The 15,382-nt window shown below is 35.3% G+C and overlaps 1 protein-coding gene across 1 annotated transcript in view; it reads left to right on the plus strand.

Moving 5' to 3' along the window:
• The window catches only part of LOC106875840 (serine/threonine-protein kinase TAO1), an 84,943-nt gene that overhangs the window by 50,085 nt on the left and 19,476 nt on the right, over positions 1 to 15,382 (plus strand). The window contains exons 3-11 of the mRNA XM_052976934.1: positions 862 to 933; positions 1,153 to 1,254; positions 2,111 to 2,156; positions 3,439 to 3,588; positions 3,968 to 4,120; positions 4,979 to 5,154; positions 5,945 to 6,130; positions 7,058 to 7,207; positions 8,810 to 8,920. Of these exons, the coding sequence (XP_052832894.1) occupies positions 862 to 933; positions 1,153 to 1,254; positions 2,111 to 2,156; positions 3,439 to 3,588; positions 3,968 to 4,120; positions 4,979 to 5,154; positions 5,945 to 6,130; positions 7,058 to 7,207; positions 8,810 to 8,920 (1,146 nt within the window). The remainder of the gene's footprint in view (positions 1 to 861; positions 934 to 1,152; positions 1,255 to 2,110; positions 2,157 to 3,438; positions 3,589 to 3,967; positions 4,121 to 4,978; positions 5,155 to 5,944; positions 6,131 to 7,057; positions 7,208 to 8,809; positions 8,921 to 15,382) is intronic.

Below are 15,382 nucleotides of genomic sequence, written 5' to 3' on the forward strand. Positions count from 1 at the left end.
CTCTCTATTTGTCATTTGACAGCCTTCTACTTCCCACACTATCTCTTTATCATGACAGCAAATAAAGACATATTGTTAATTATAATGTAAATCCAGTGTAAATTGCTTAATTCTACATTCCATCAGTTCAATTGTTTGTGAGCAATAAGTACAATACCTTTTTTTAATTTTTTTCTGGGGAAAATAACTAGCATGTTATCATCCCTCAATTGTTTAACACTATGAAAACCAAACTAGAACACATACAAAAAAAAAAAAAAAAAAAGGTGGAATAGGAGTGATGGCCTTGATGAAATATTTTGTAGATAGATGAGTGTTGAAAATTTGGTTTTCAATAACTGTATGCATTTTTATTCAATTAAAGAAATGTCACTAGTGTCTGGTTATAAGATTGACAGAATATTGCAGCACCCAATATTACATATTATTACAAGCACCTGGTGTTTAGGTCTAGGGGTTAGGGTTTAGGGTGGTGTGTGTATTCTTTACCTCCGGCCAGATTCTCCCTGTTTTATTTTCAAACCAGCCAGATAAGGCTTATCTGGCTTCTCACATCTACTCTACAATGTCATTTTAAAAATGAACAATCACATCATTGAAATCTTGGAAGCTATAAACGATTATGATGATGATATTTCAACCAAATAAGGGAAAAAGTTATTTTATTGAAATTCTCCTTTCTAAAGTTTTGATCATTTAAAAAAAATAATCGAGACAGGCAGTGTATTCCATCCGAAATATGGTTAAGGAATGGTGAAATATTGATAGGAACCATTTTTTTGTTGACATATGTACTGCTTAACTCCACACGCCATGCATTATTTGCTTCTTAGTGTCTTTTTTTCTCTCTTTATTCTTCAGGCTAAAAACCAAATCACAAAGGAGATTGTTGCCATTAAAAAAATGTCTTTCAGTGGAAAAAGTTCTGCAGAGGTGAGTCACAAGTTTACAGCATTTTAATATTTTGTTCATATTCCTCCTTGTTACTTGATCCAGACCTGCATAATTACAGGTTCCAGGGTGGCTTTTTATCAATTTGAAAATTAGCAAATCCAGAAAAATATCTCCAATTTCTTCACTTTCTCTTTGTCCTCTGATGTTTTAACTTTTTTTTCCCCCCCCCAATTGATTTCACTTTCTGTTGTTTATTAGAAATGGCAAGACATAGTAAAAGAAGTGAAATTCCTGCGGGACTTGAAGCATAGAAATATTATTGATTTTAAAGGGTGCTATTTGAGGGAGCATACGACATGGGTAAGTTTCTTTATTTTTTTATTATCGTTTTATTGAAAGACAATTAGATATGATTTAGAAATTTAGGGGAAAAATACCCCTCACCCTAAAAAGTGAAACAAAAGTAAGTAATGAAAAATAATTAAACTGTTTTAGATATCTTCTGTTTCCATAATGTCAGAGACATGTTGTGCACTCAACACTGGCCAAACTGCTTTCATTGTTGCTGTTTGTCTGTGGCAATTTCATCGAATCTAATATTGCATTTGGCAGGATCAGTCATGAACAACCTGTGACCTACCTGATGATAAGCCAGATCTCATGTGGTCTGCTTCTTGAAAATGGTTGCCCAAGCCTGGACCAGATCCCAATATCTTGTGAACTGTAGGTCATCTTTCACAAAACCCTCCACCACAATAATGTTCAGTGACTTGATGTTTGTAGTCGTAAGAATTACCCGCAGTGTATTTGGTCCTGTCGAAATGGGACCAAATCTGAATTTACCATTTTGAACAAAGCAGCACTGTAGCCGTGTGCAAGCAATTTACCATGATATGAAACTGGCTGTAGAACTCATGTTGGGTTTGAAGTAACTCAGATATTGAACATTGAATCTATGACAGATGGGTTTTCTATTTCAGCTTCCAAAACATTTTGTCTTAACCCTTTAGCATTCAGATTAGTCTGTTAAATATAATACTTATTTATTTATTCATTGTTTTGAATTAATCCTGCATTATCTCATAGCTTTGAGATTTCAATGATGTAATTATTATTATTATTGTTTTTTTTTTTATATAATGAAATTGTATGATAGGGTGAGAGTTTGAAATTCTTGTATTTCTTGTGTTTTTTTTTCTCATTATCTCTCCCTCAGCTTGTCATGGAGTACTGTCTTGGTTCTGCAGCAGACATAATTGAAGGTAAATAAGGAACTTGGCTGTTTGTAATGTTGAGCTAACCAGGGGTAGGATGGCAGGAGTGGGTGGGTGACTGTTGAATTTCTTCACCTTTTAAAATGTTGACTTGTATTTATATCCCATTAAAAAAAAAGAAAGGTTTTTTTTTTTATTGCTTTAAACATTTGCCAAATTTATTATTCAGCACAATCATCTGAGAGTGATATAACCGTATTTTAATGTGTATAAGGAACCATTTATTGTCAAAAATTAGGTTAAAAAATATGGGAATTTCTTACAGTAGCCAAATTTCCCTCAAATTCTGTTAACCATCTTTTGAAAGAAAGACATGTTGGCTAGTGTAATCCTGTAGTTCTGTGTTTACTGACCTCAGGACAAGACATGGTCACTACTGGAACCACTTTGATAATATTCTGTGTGACTATTCAGAGCTGATGCAGGGCTGCACAACAATTTCATGTAAGCTAACCACATTACATCGTTTAGTTAACGAGCTGGCTGAACTAATGCCAGCTGGAACTAACTTAGGTTTATATTGAACATCTTATTTTTATATATCGAACGGACTTGCAGGTCTGAAACGTTAACGTAATGAATGCAGAAGTTAATTAACATTGTTATTAAGCATTCATATCAAAAGACGTCTTTCTAATTACTGGTTAGGTCTACATTTCAGTTTACATCATAACGACATGGAGAGCCAGAAAAAAACAAAAAACAAAAAAAAGAATTGAATGATGTTTGATAAATAAGTTTAGGCTTTCAGCTTTTAGTGTCTGGCTTTGGTTTCTTTGGCAAGGAACTTCAGTTTGTTTTCCTTGTCAAATGAGGAAAAAATAGTTAAGTTATTAATGTAATATCGAGTGCAGGTATAGCTGTGTGGTAAGAAGCTTGCTTCCCAACCACATGGTTCCAGGTTCTATAATTACATGTCTGTAGTACCAAAGCTGTGGACATCTCAATGCTTAGAAGCATTGAGGGACAGTAGTATTGTAGAGCTAATTGTCTGGAAGATGTAGGACATAGCTAAGATGATAGGAGTCAGTTAGCTGAAGTAGAATGGGCAGGGCTCTAGGGTTTGAGGAATAAGAGTTGTTGTCTGGGACTGTTTGGTGATGACGGAATTTAGAGGCAGTGGAAAATGCACAAAAGGGTTTGAATGGTCTGTGTATTGGTTAGGCACACAGGTGAGAACTACTAGGTGGGTGGTAACATAATGCACATATATCAGACTGTATTTTGGATTCAGTTTCTTATCTGTGACACACTCCATAATCTCTTTCAGTGCACAAGAAACCTTTAAAACAAGTGGAGATATCAGCCATATGCCATGATGCTTTGGAAGGAATGCATTATTTGCATAGCCAAGGCAAAATCCACAGAGATATTAAAGCTGGTAATATTCTTCTCAGAGAAAATGGCCTAGTAAAACTGGGTGAGTATCACTTTTGTTATGTCTTCTACCACATTTGGTGTCTAATGAAATATGTAGTATATATATTTATTATACATCTTGTGTTCTTATGTGGTATAGTATACCACCCAATTTTGTGTTATATATTATATATCAGTGCATTATTTACATTGGACGGGCAGGTGTCCTCACCTTGTTTACTACTACTACTACTACAGTTATTTTCTTTTACTGTATAACAGTATAACAATGCCCAGATAATTTTTTTGCAGTCTGTTTTGTTGTTTAATAATTTTTTAAATTCAGTTCTACTAAATTTAATGATATCTTTTTAATTACTTACTCTCTATTTATTTATTTGTTTATTTTATTTATTTATTATTATTTTTTTTTGTTTCAGCTGATTTCGGTTCAGCTTCTATGACATCTCCTGCTAACTCCTTTGTTGGTACACCATACTGGATGGCACCTGAAGTTATTTTAGCTATGGATGAAGGGCAGTATGAAGGAACCGCCGATATTTGGTCTTTAGGAATTACTTGTATTGAATTAGGTAACGACAAACGATTATAAAACTCGCTCCTGGGAGTTTTGGTTTTGGTTTTTCTTTATGTATACAGGCATTGCATTTTCTTTTTCTCTTCCATCAGATGAGTAATTCCGGTCCTCCCTGCTGAAGACCTGCAGTGGTTAGTACATAGCAAGGGTTGTTAGCTGATTCCTTGGAAGCTTATTGGCACCTGAGGCTCTTAATAGCCTCTGGTCACTTGGATCTCACTCTGCCACCGTGGTGCAATCCGATCCACCTGCAGGATACTGACGCCCATTTCTTCACATTGTTTTAGCAAGGTGGACCCATGCAGTTACAAAGTGGTATCCAAGAGACCAGAAAAGGGCCACTTAAAAGGCCACCACAACAGTGAGAAAACAATTTGGTCAAAATCAACCCACCAGCATTTTCTATTGACTAGACCGAAAGCAGCACAAAACGAAATACTCTGTCTGGTCTTGGAATTGAACCTACTATCTTACAATTACAAACTCAAGCTTAACTACTTGACTATGTACCTTCACTTTAGTCTTGGGCTTTTTAAAAATTTTAAATTATTATTTAACCCTTTTGATATCAACCTGGCTGAAACTGCCTCCGGCTCTGGAGTACAAATGTCTTGTTTCCAAAAGTTCTGAATTAAAATCTTCCACCAAATCTTAGTCACAATTTATGTTCCTAACACTGGCTTAATGATAACGAAGTTATTTTACTAAATTCTTTCTTATGGTTAAAATTAATTGAAAGAAACACAAAGCATCTCAAGAGAAATATGGTAACAAAAGGGTTAAAAAGACAAAATGTTGAACTTATTTGCTTGTGTTTAATACAAAGTTTTTTTTTTTTTTGCTGTCGTTTCAGCTGAAAGAAAACCTCCATTGTTTAATATGAACGCAATGAGTGCCTTGTATCACATTGCACAGAATGATTCTCCCACCCTGTCTCCTGGTGACTGGTCTGAAAGTTTTCACGACTTTGTTGATTCCTGTCTTGCCAAATGTCCTGCAGATCGGCCAAGTGCCCAGAAGTTATTGTTTGTAAGTTGGATGCTTTCTTTTTTTTTTTTCTGTATGTTTTTTTAAATTTTAAACTATGAACAAGCAGAGTAAGAGAAGACACATGGGGTGGAGAGTCACTGAAGAGGTCACAGGGTGTGTGATAAAAGAACTTTGATGAAGAGACTAAAATAATGATAATAATGAAGCGCAGACCAAATATATGAGGTCAATGTAATTGAATAACCTCTCCCCTCAAAATTTCAGGCCTTATTCCTATAACAGAAAGAATTATTATTGAGTGAAAGAGCAGCACATTCCATCAAAGTGACACTGGAGTAGAAATATATGAAGCCCAAAATATTCATCATGGCTACCTTTCCGATTAGGGTGCACCAGGCACATGCATCTCAACCATATGTGCACAATACAAAATAAACAATGTAGAACCTTGCAGGTGGGGCCCAGTTAGAATTTTTTGCAGGTCAGGTAGTCCATGAATAAGAGTTATTTAAGGATGATGAATGAAATACACGTTTCCAGGAGTGAATTATTCAAACCCGTAAGAATTCCTCTCGACACATGGCTATGGTGCTCACCTGGTTATGGTCAAGCAACTGACCAGCAAATCTGTGGTATTGAGCAGAATATTTGCTGTAGCCCATTTGCACTTTAGTAGGGACTGTATACATTTAATCATGTCAGCAAAACTACAGATATTGTCTGTGGCAGAACTAAAAATGTCATATGTATAAATTTACTAATTTTGCTGTTGATTGTTCTTGCTTCTAATTAATCCTTTATTTTTTTAATTCCCTTTTGTCCTTTCCAGCATCAGTTTGTCAATACACCCAGATCGAATACTGTGATTTTAGATTTGATTTTTCGAACGAAGGATGCTGTTCGAGAACTGGATAATCTCCAGTATAGACGCATGAAAAAGATCTTGATGGTGGAAAATAACGATGATGAAGCAAAGAATTCAACCGGGGAGCCATCTGCTGATGATTCTTCTCAGGTAATTGTGCCACGGCCCTCTGGTGATATGCGCTGTTTCTTCTGTTTCATTAAAAGTATTTTTGTTGTTGATGTAGCATTGGGGGTAAATGTACTTGCGGAGACATTCACCTGGGATGGATTGATCTGCTTCTGACCAGGGAGTTCACCATGTCCCACATGAATGCTGACCCCATCCGGCAGTCATCTGCAGTAGCATGCATGGCTATTGCTATAGTCATCATTCTCTGTTGAGGTGTGGAATTCATGTTTGAAGTTTCAATTTGCCAGGTTCCAACTCTCTGTTTTGGCAGGGTTTTTACAGCTGGATGCTCTTTCTAATGCCAACTGCTTTACTGAGTGTACAGGGTGCTTTTTATGTGGCATCATCACAGTTGTTTTTTATGTAGCACCAGCAGTGGTGCTTTTTACGTGGCACCAGTAGTGGTGCTTTTTCTGTGGCACCAGCAGTGGTGCTTTTTCTGTGACACCAGCAGTGGTGCTTTTTCTGTGACACCAGCAGTAGTGCTTTTTACATGGCACCAGCAGTGGTGCTTTTTCTGTGGCACCAGCAGTGGTGCTTTTTCTGTGACACCAGCAGTGGTGCTTTTTCTGTGGCACCAGCAGTGGTGCTTTTTCTGTGACACCAGCAGTGGTGCTTTTTACGTGGCACCAGCAGTGGTGCTTTTTCTGTGACACCAGCAGTGGTGCTTTTTACGTGGCACCAGCAGTGGTGCTTTTTCTGTGGCACCAGCAGTGGTGCTTTTTCTGTGACACCAGCAGTGGTGCTTTTTACGTGGCACCAGCAGTGGTGCTTTTTCTGTGGCACCAGCAGTGGTGCTTTTTAATTCAAGACGATGGGAATAAACAAGGATTATGTTTGATAGAGTTGTCTGAATGCTAAAGGGTTAAAAAAGAAGAAGTCATTTTTTGTTTTGTTTCATTGTAGGATGATGATACTTTGATTGACAGTAGTAAGTCCAATAGTATAACCAGTCACCAGAGTGGTATCAGTACAAGTAGCCGCAGTAGCAGTATGAACAGTCTTCCAGGACCTAGTGTTGATGATAACCATTTCAGTTTCTCAAGAGATCACAGTGTAAGTATACCACGGCATCTTCCTCCCTCTCTCTCTCCTCCTACCCCACCACTCTATCTCTCTCTCTCTCTCTCCATCGACATCCATGAATTTTTTTTTTGAAGGCTTCATGTGAGAAAATACCTTTTATGATATTGAAGATGTTTCCATATATATACCCCCACACATACCCATTACATACTTTGTCTTTCATCATATTTTTTAATCTTTTTTATTTTATTTCTTTTTAATTGGTTTATTTTCTTTTAGCGTCTGAATTTTAATTTTTTTTTTTTTCCTTTTTTTCCTTCTATCATCCTCAGTCATATATACTTACATATAATGTAGGTATGAAACACTTGCCTGTATGAATGTATTAAAAAATGTAGCTGCTTGAATTGTTGAGGATATAAACATATTAACTGCTTGTTTCTCTGGGATTGGTCAAATTGATGTAAACACTTCTGATGAGAAGCCAATAAGGCTCGAAAATCAATTAAGGCTGTTCACCATCTTTTTCAACCTACAGAGAAATAGCTAAATTTTCATTCTATATATCTACTACATAAGCTACATATATATATTTATTTATGTATGTATGAAAAATTCATATGTATGTATGTGTGTATGAAAAACATATATTTACATACACATACATGCTAACTTCAAAAATATGCAAGCATTTTAATTTACAAAACCTAAGTTTTATATTGCACAGAACCTATGAAAGAAGAGCTAACTAAAAACCTGAAAACAAGCATGGATGTTTAGGGGAAACTTAGGGAAATGATTTGGACAGGCAAAAGGGATGAAAGTTTATTTTCTAAATAATTTTATTTTTACAGTTTTATAGTATTTTTGTTATTTTTCTTTATTTACCTAAAATGAGAATTATGTCTTCTCCTGTCAAGATTATTTTATCTAGAATTGCTGAGAAACAAGTTTACTCTCAATACAGACACAGTAAAATATGATTGAAATTGTAACAACAGTAATATGATGATGTCATGTTTTTAGGGATTTAGTTTTCCTAAATATTTTTCTTTGTCAAACCTTTTATCTAATGTATTAGAAGAATGAATAAATTGGAAAAAAAAAATGAATAATGTTTAAAACAAATAATTTTTACGAATATGATAAAGATTAAAAAAAAAAACAAATAAAAAATGAAGAGAAAAAATGAAAATCATCTGCTTCTTCGCTGGCCTTATGAAAACGTTTTGGTGGACTGGCGGAATTGTTAAAGTGTTGGACAAAAATGCCATTGTGGTATTTCTTCCACCTCTTTTTTTTGCATTCAGAGTTCCATATGCCACCCAGGTCAACTTCGCCCTTTCGTCCCTCCAAGGGGTTGATAAATGAAAGCACCAGTAAAATACTGGGGTCGATGTAATCGACTAACCCATACCATCCACCACTCAAATTGCAGGCCTTGTGCCTTAATAAAAAATTAAAATTAAAAAAAAAATTTTTTTTTCAAAAAATATCCCCCCCCCCCAGGTAATTATTAAATTGCCCGGATTCCTTTGTACACACCAGTCCCTGTCTGTCTAATATCCCTAGCCTGGTGTCTGTTCAATCTCTTGACTGTAAGCCTAACTTTGATTAACCCTTGTTTTCCAGGATAAGTGGACAAATTACTTCCTGGCACGCCATTCTATATGTTCATCTAACCTAAAAGACCAAGTAAGCTGCTCTAGTACATCCTCCTGGTACTGCACAGACCACTGTCAGTGATTCTATTGGATGTTGTCAAAAGCCCAGTTGTTGTTGTTGTTCTTGTTGTTGTTGTCTTCCAAAAAAAAAAACAAACTCTTTCTCTCTCTCTGTCTCTCTCTCTCTGTCTCTCTCTCTCTGTCTCTCTCTCTCTGTCTCTCTCTCTCTGTCTCTCTCTCTCTCTGTCTCTCTCTCTCTCTGTCTCTCTCTCTCTCTGTCTCTCCTTCTGAGCTGAGACCTGACACACAGGCTATGCTGGCACTACAGATGTTGTTCATTTCCTGTTCGGAGCATGTACAGCTATAATAGTTGTAGACGTCTGTTGTTTGATTAAAGCTTTTTTTTCTGTAGTTCCGGCTTCTTAATGCATCCTCTGCATATTTTAGGCATTTCTTTTCCTTCTCTTGTTCCCTTTCACAGCTCGTTTGATCCCTGAATCGTTACATTATCAAGAGTTTTTTTTTTTTTTTAAATACAAAACAAAATTTGTTATCCATTATGTTTTCCCCTTATTTTATTCCCTAATTGTGTTTTTTTTTTTTTTAATGAAGTTGAGTTGATACTTAGAGAATTAATTAACTAATATTATTATTTTATAATCTTGTTAATTTTTTTTTTTTTCTTGAATCTTTAAAATAGTTTCCTTTCCATTGTTGTTCACCTTCCTGTCACCATCCTACATGTTGTTGTCGATTCCTAATAATTTCACCTTCCAAAATAAGATTTGCTGGTGTTCTCACATCAAACATCAACAAAACACAAGAGCACATACACAGCTGCACAAACCCTGTTAATATTCTTTGTGTCCATTGATACGGTTTCTGTTTTTTAATGTGAACTTAGAGCACCATCTCCACAAAATAAGCTATATTGCTCACAATATAGACCAGTTACTTCAAACTAGTTTTACAGACTTGTATGAACTACAGAATTGAAAAAAAAAAACTGTTGATGGCCTGTTTTAACAACAGTTAATTCATAGGAGCATCTGTAGAAGTGTTGGCTGAGTTCATTTGATGTAGGGAGTGTGGAATGGTAAGGTTTTGAGGGCTCTTGCCCTTTACCCGAGTGTAATTCTGTTTAGATGTCTTGGATGAATTTTTAATCTCGGTTTAGAGCAGTGATTCTCAACCATTTTTTTGCCTACGGTCTGCTTGAATTCCTATTTTATTCAATATCAATGTTTAATAAATCCTGTAGTATTTTTTCATAATTCAATATTATTAGGAATTATGAGGTCGACTTTGCCTTTCATCCTTTTGGCGTTGATAAATTAAGTACCAGTTGCATACTGGGGTCGATCTTATCGACTGGCACCTACTCCGAAAATTTCGGGCCTTGTGCCTAGAGTAGAAAAGAATATTATTAGAAATTATATGAAAAGTTATGATATTTTGTACATTGCAGAAGCATAACCATTTTGTTACACATAAGACCCTGAAGGTGCATGTGGACCCTGGATGAGAATCATTACTTGAGTTAGAATAAAGAGAAAAATAATGTTTGTCTTGCGTATTGATTAATGTAACTGGTCTGTCTGTAGTTGATGTGATTTGGGGATTAAGTTTTATAATTCTGTCTTGCATTCATGTTTTAATAAGAGATATATAATACAGTGAAGCCTTCGTTAAAGCCTTCTCAGGTTGTCAAGCTTGATATATTTTTACGACTGTCCTAGATGTGTGTCTTTAGATTTAGTGTTTGTCGGCTGATAAAGGTAGTCGTTCTAAACAATATATTTCTCCTTTACATATCTTGTTATATCCTTTGTCATATACTCTGGTGAAGTAGCTTCCATTTTTAGTTAATAAAAGAAGAAAACAATCCTGATATGTCTAATATTCCTGAGAAAGGCATGAATGTTACAAATTTTCAACCTCATATTTATAAACATATGGACCTCCTGCATAAGCTGAAATAATGATTCTTTCATTGTTTCTTTGCACCTTGTTAAAGTACACTTTTAACCCTGAATTCCTTGATTGTCTTGAAACCGTAGTTCTCAACCATTTTTTGCCTATGGAGCCCTTTGTTTCCTATTTTAGTCTGCTTCTACCTCTGTAGCCATTCAATGTATGTCAAAAAAAAAAAATCCTATTGTATTTTTACAATTAATGAGAATTGTATGAAAAACTGTTAAAATATTTTGTATATTATGGAAATGTAACCAATTTATTGTGCATAAATTTTAGCAAAATCTTACCAGGGCCTCAACTGAGAGCCACTGGTCTTAAAAGAAGTCAGTCAAGAGACCTCAAAGAACACTAACGACTTGATGTTCAATCATGGCAGGAAAATAATTTCCCTGTTAAACAGAACAATGTCACTGGTATATATTTCTCTCTCAAAGTCAAAGGTCAGAGGTTGAAGTGATGAATTTTAGGACAGCAAGCACCAGAACTAGGACAGAATAGCCAAGACTACTTTGTTCAAGTTAGCCAATTCAGTAGATGTTCTTGTCTTGAGTGACGGTCCTATGGATTGGTCTTAATGGTTCAGTTGACTACCTCCTCGTTAAAGGACTTGTTTTAGGCTCTCACTGACACACAAATATATATATATATATATATATATATATACACACACACCTGATTAAGCCATATTACTCTACCCGAGGTAGAGTAATATGGCTAATTATTAAAGCTGCAAAAAGCATCACAAAAATATCACAAAAAGCTGCTACTCAGAGTTTCACGTTCCTGTTTGTTGGACAGTTTTGGTCTAGAATAAATATATATATATATGTATACGATGGGCTTCTTTCAGTTTCCGCCTACCAAATCCACTCAAAAGGCTTTGGTCAGCCCAAGGCTATAGTAGAAGACACTTTCTCATGGTGCCACGCAGTGGGACTGAACCTGGAACCATGTGGTCGGGAAGCATAGTTTTTTTTTTTTTTTTTAAATCCATTGATCTAAATTACAATTGCCCTTTTCTTCTTCTTCCTTTTCTTCTTCTTCTTCTTCTTCTTCTTCTTCTAAAAGCCCATATTTGCTTCATTTACATTATCTTGCTTAATCTTTCCAATCTCATCTTTCTGCAAACTCAAGCTGTTGTTAATTCATATTTATGTTCTCTACACACATTATATCAATTCTTCACCAATAATTATTATTATTATACAAATAAGGAGCTTGCAACAACATCTGCCAGCAGCACTTGTTCTCTTTTGCTATTATTTCACAGCATTTACAAACATTTTTTATTGTTATTCTTCACTTTTTTTCTTGTTCCTATCAGTTCATATTTCTATATTTTGTCACGTTTTTTTTTTTAATCCTTCAAAATGTCATTAATAAGTTGTTTTTTTTTGTTTTCTTGTTTTGTTTACATTGTATCATAATGTGTGGAGGAAAATGCTGAGTTACTGTTTCCAAACGAACTTGTTGCTTGGTTCAAATACATCTTTCTATTGACATCATAAGAATTTAGAAACTTTGGGAGAACATGAAATAATTATATATATTCATTTTTTGCATTTCTTCAGTCCTCAGTTGTTTCTTACCATGCAGTGTTTCCTTCTTTGACATCTCTTTCTTCTTAACTTGGTCCTGATCTTTACGAGTAACTTACTTGGTTAAAATAACCCACTGCACCATTTTCACTGCTTGATGACAATGGAGACCGGTTTGTTTGTCGAAGTGGAATAAAATACACCAAGAGGAAATGGGAAACATTTAATCTTGACTTCTGTCATATTCGTGCTGTGTTGCTCCCCCCACCACTTCTTCCACCCACCAACCATTGAAGTTATACAGGGTGCAGCCAAAAAAAAAAAAAAAAAAAAAAAAAAAAAAAATTCCCAGATTCACCATTTTTGATGAACGAAGAGTTTTTTCTGCTGCAGTCTGTGTAAAGAACAAAACATAAACAACTGGAAAGAAATATTTTGTATCACCTAGCAACATTAATCAGAGAGAAAAGTACAGAAATGGAATATAATTTTAAAATACAGGGCTTGCAGGGAAAAAACTACAATTAGTTGATAGCTTCCATTACCAGTTTAGTGGCGAGTGCTCTATCATGGCATTATATATATATATTTATATACTTTGTAATGGTTAGTTAATATTTTATAGCTTCGATTTTAAACTCCCAACTCACTGTTTTACATCAGGCGTTTCTCTCAGTCTATGTTAAATATTATTTCATAATATAATCTAAATTTGAGTTTAGTATTAATTTACACCCTAAATGAATAAATGAACAGATAAAAAATAGAAGGGGCCAGAATCTACCTTTATTTTCTGTTGCTAATTCTACTGAAAAAGTGAGAAAAGAACCAAAAAGAAAAACTAAACCTGTCCTACCCCACCATTTTTTTTTCTTCCCTGTTAGCTTGTTGAATCACTCTTGAAATGTCCTGCCACCAGCCTGCATTATTGCTATGATGATGATGATTGATATGCTGTGTACCTTTTTGCTCAGTCTTTGTTAGTCACATTATTTGATCATTTGGATTTTAGTTTTTTGTTATTGTTTTTCCTTTTTCTTTTTTCCTTTGCCCTTTTTTGAAATCATACAGCACGCACAATATATCTGAAACCCTTTCTCTCCCTCCCTCTCTCTCTCTCTCTCTCTCTCCTTCCCCACTTTGAATTTGGACTTGCATGGTTTTTTAAAAAAATCTTGGTGCAGAATTATTGGACAATTTTATTTTTTAAAACATGTTTTCATTATTATTATTATTATTATTATTGTTGTTGTTGCTTAGTAATAGATAAAATCACATATAACAATATGGTAGAGGGAATAAAATTTTTATTTTGAATAATTTCATACACACACACACACACACTCACAGTTAAGATATTTTGCCCATGCATGCCATTGGTACAGGTGCCAGTTTTGCGGAACTGGCACGTAAAAGGCACCGTTCAAATAGCGGGCAATATGCCGTGCTTGAGAAGACCCTTCAAACCAAGTGAAAATGTAGTCATGGCCGTTATCAATGTCGTGTAACTGGCACCTGTACTGGTGGCACATAAATAGCACCCCTTAAACGTTGGGCCTCATGGAGGCAGTGACAGGTGACCAAAACCTTTGGCAATATACCATGCTTGAGAAGACCTGTGAAGCCAAGTGAGAACATAGTTGTGGCCAATACCAGTGTCACATAACTGGCCCTCGTGCCAGTGACACATAGAAAGCACCCACTACACTCTTTGAGTGGTTGGTGTTAAGAAAGACATCCAGCTGTAGAAACCTTGCCAAATCCGATTGGAACCCGGTGCAGCTCCCCAGCTTACCAATTTTCAGTCAAACCGTCCAACCCATGTCAGTATGGAAAACGGATGTTAAATGACGATGATGATGATACATAGATAGATATTGTTGGAAATTAAGATAAGCCTCAGTATAAATACTTAGTCCATATGTTTCGTCATTGCCGTTATTTGGAACATGGCATTGGATGTTTCAAGTGCATCTTGGTTGCCTAACTGCAATGGAGCGTCAGTTGCTTGTATTGGCTCTTATCAGATTGGTTTCAAATCAAGGGTCATAAATTTGTATATCAGTGATAATGGCATTTCCGTGAATTGCTCTGAAACAAATTAGAGAAACAATTAGAGATTCGCGTGGAAAATGCATATTTTACCAAATGATTTGCTTGTTAACGCCATTCAGTAAATAAATGAATAAGGAAAATTTATAGACATATGCATGTTCAGGCACATACACACACACACAAATGATAGTTATTATTATTATAGGATCTTTATTTTGGCACAAGCCCATGAAATTTGATGGTTGGGAAGTCAATTACATCAGCTGGTATTTTATTGATCCTCAAACGGTGAAAGGCAAAGTTGATGTCAGTTGCATTTCAATTCGGTACTTAAGATCAGATAATAACAATTTATTATTGTCACTATTGTTATTAATCTGAGTATGATATTATAAAACTCGTTATAAATTCTTTATGGAATTATAAAAATCCTTGGACTAAATGCAACCACTGACTCATATTGGGGCCTGAGAAATGTTGAAACAAATCTCAGAAATAATTACACTGAAGAAAACATATATTTATACGTATTATCCTTATATGGCCTGAAGATAGGATTAATTAGGGTTTTAAATAGAGGTTAATCTCGTCTTCCCTCTTCTCTATCTTCATTCTCCTCTTCCATTCACTGTCACTAAGTTTTTTCTGTGTGTGTGTGTGTGTGTGTGTGTTCATGTCCTTAAAACAAACTTGGGATAACAAGTAATTTTTTGGTTCTTGTCTCTGTGATTTTACGAGTACACTCCATCGCACCACTGAAACATGTTCTGTCTCCCATTCTGTACCCGGGGTAGACCTAGGCATCAAATGTATGTACTGCTGCATTCAGAAGAGGTAAAAGAAGCAAGTTTTTGTTGCAATATTTCTTGATAAGTCTCGACAGGTCATGCAAATACTACCAAAATCAGACTCCTCCTATCTTGGGAGCTAGAAGTTTTTGTAGTTTTTATTTCATATTAGTAATTAAAATG

The sequence above is a fragment of the Octopus bimaculoides genome, chromosome 26 (genome assembly GCF_001194135.2).
Source record: "Octopus bimaculoides isolate UCB-OBI-ISO-001 chromosome 26, ASM119413v2, whole genome shotgun sequence".
Taxonomy (NCBI): Eukaryota; Metazoa; Mollusca; class Cephalopoda; order Octopoda; family Octopodidae; genus Octopus; species Octopus bimaculoides.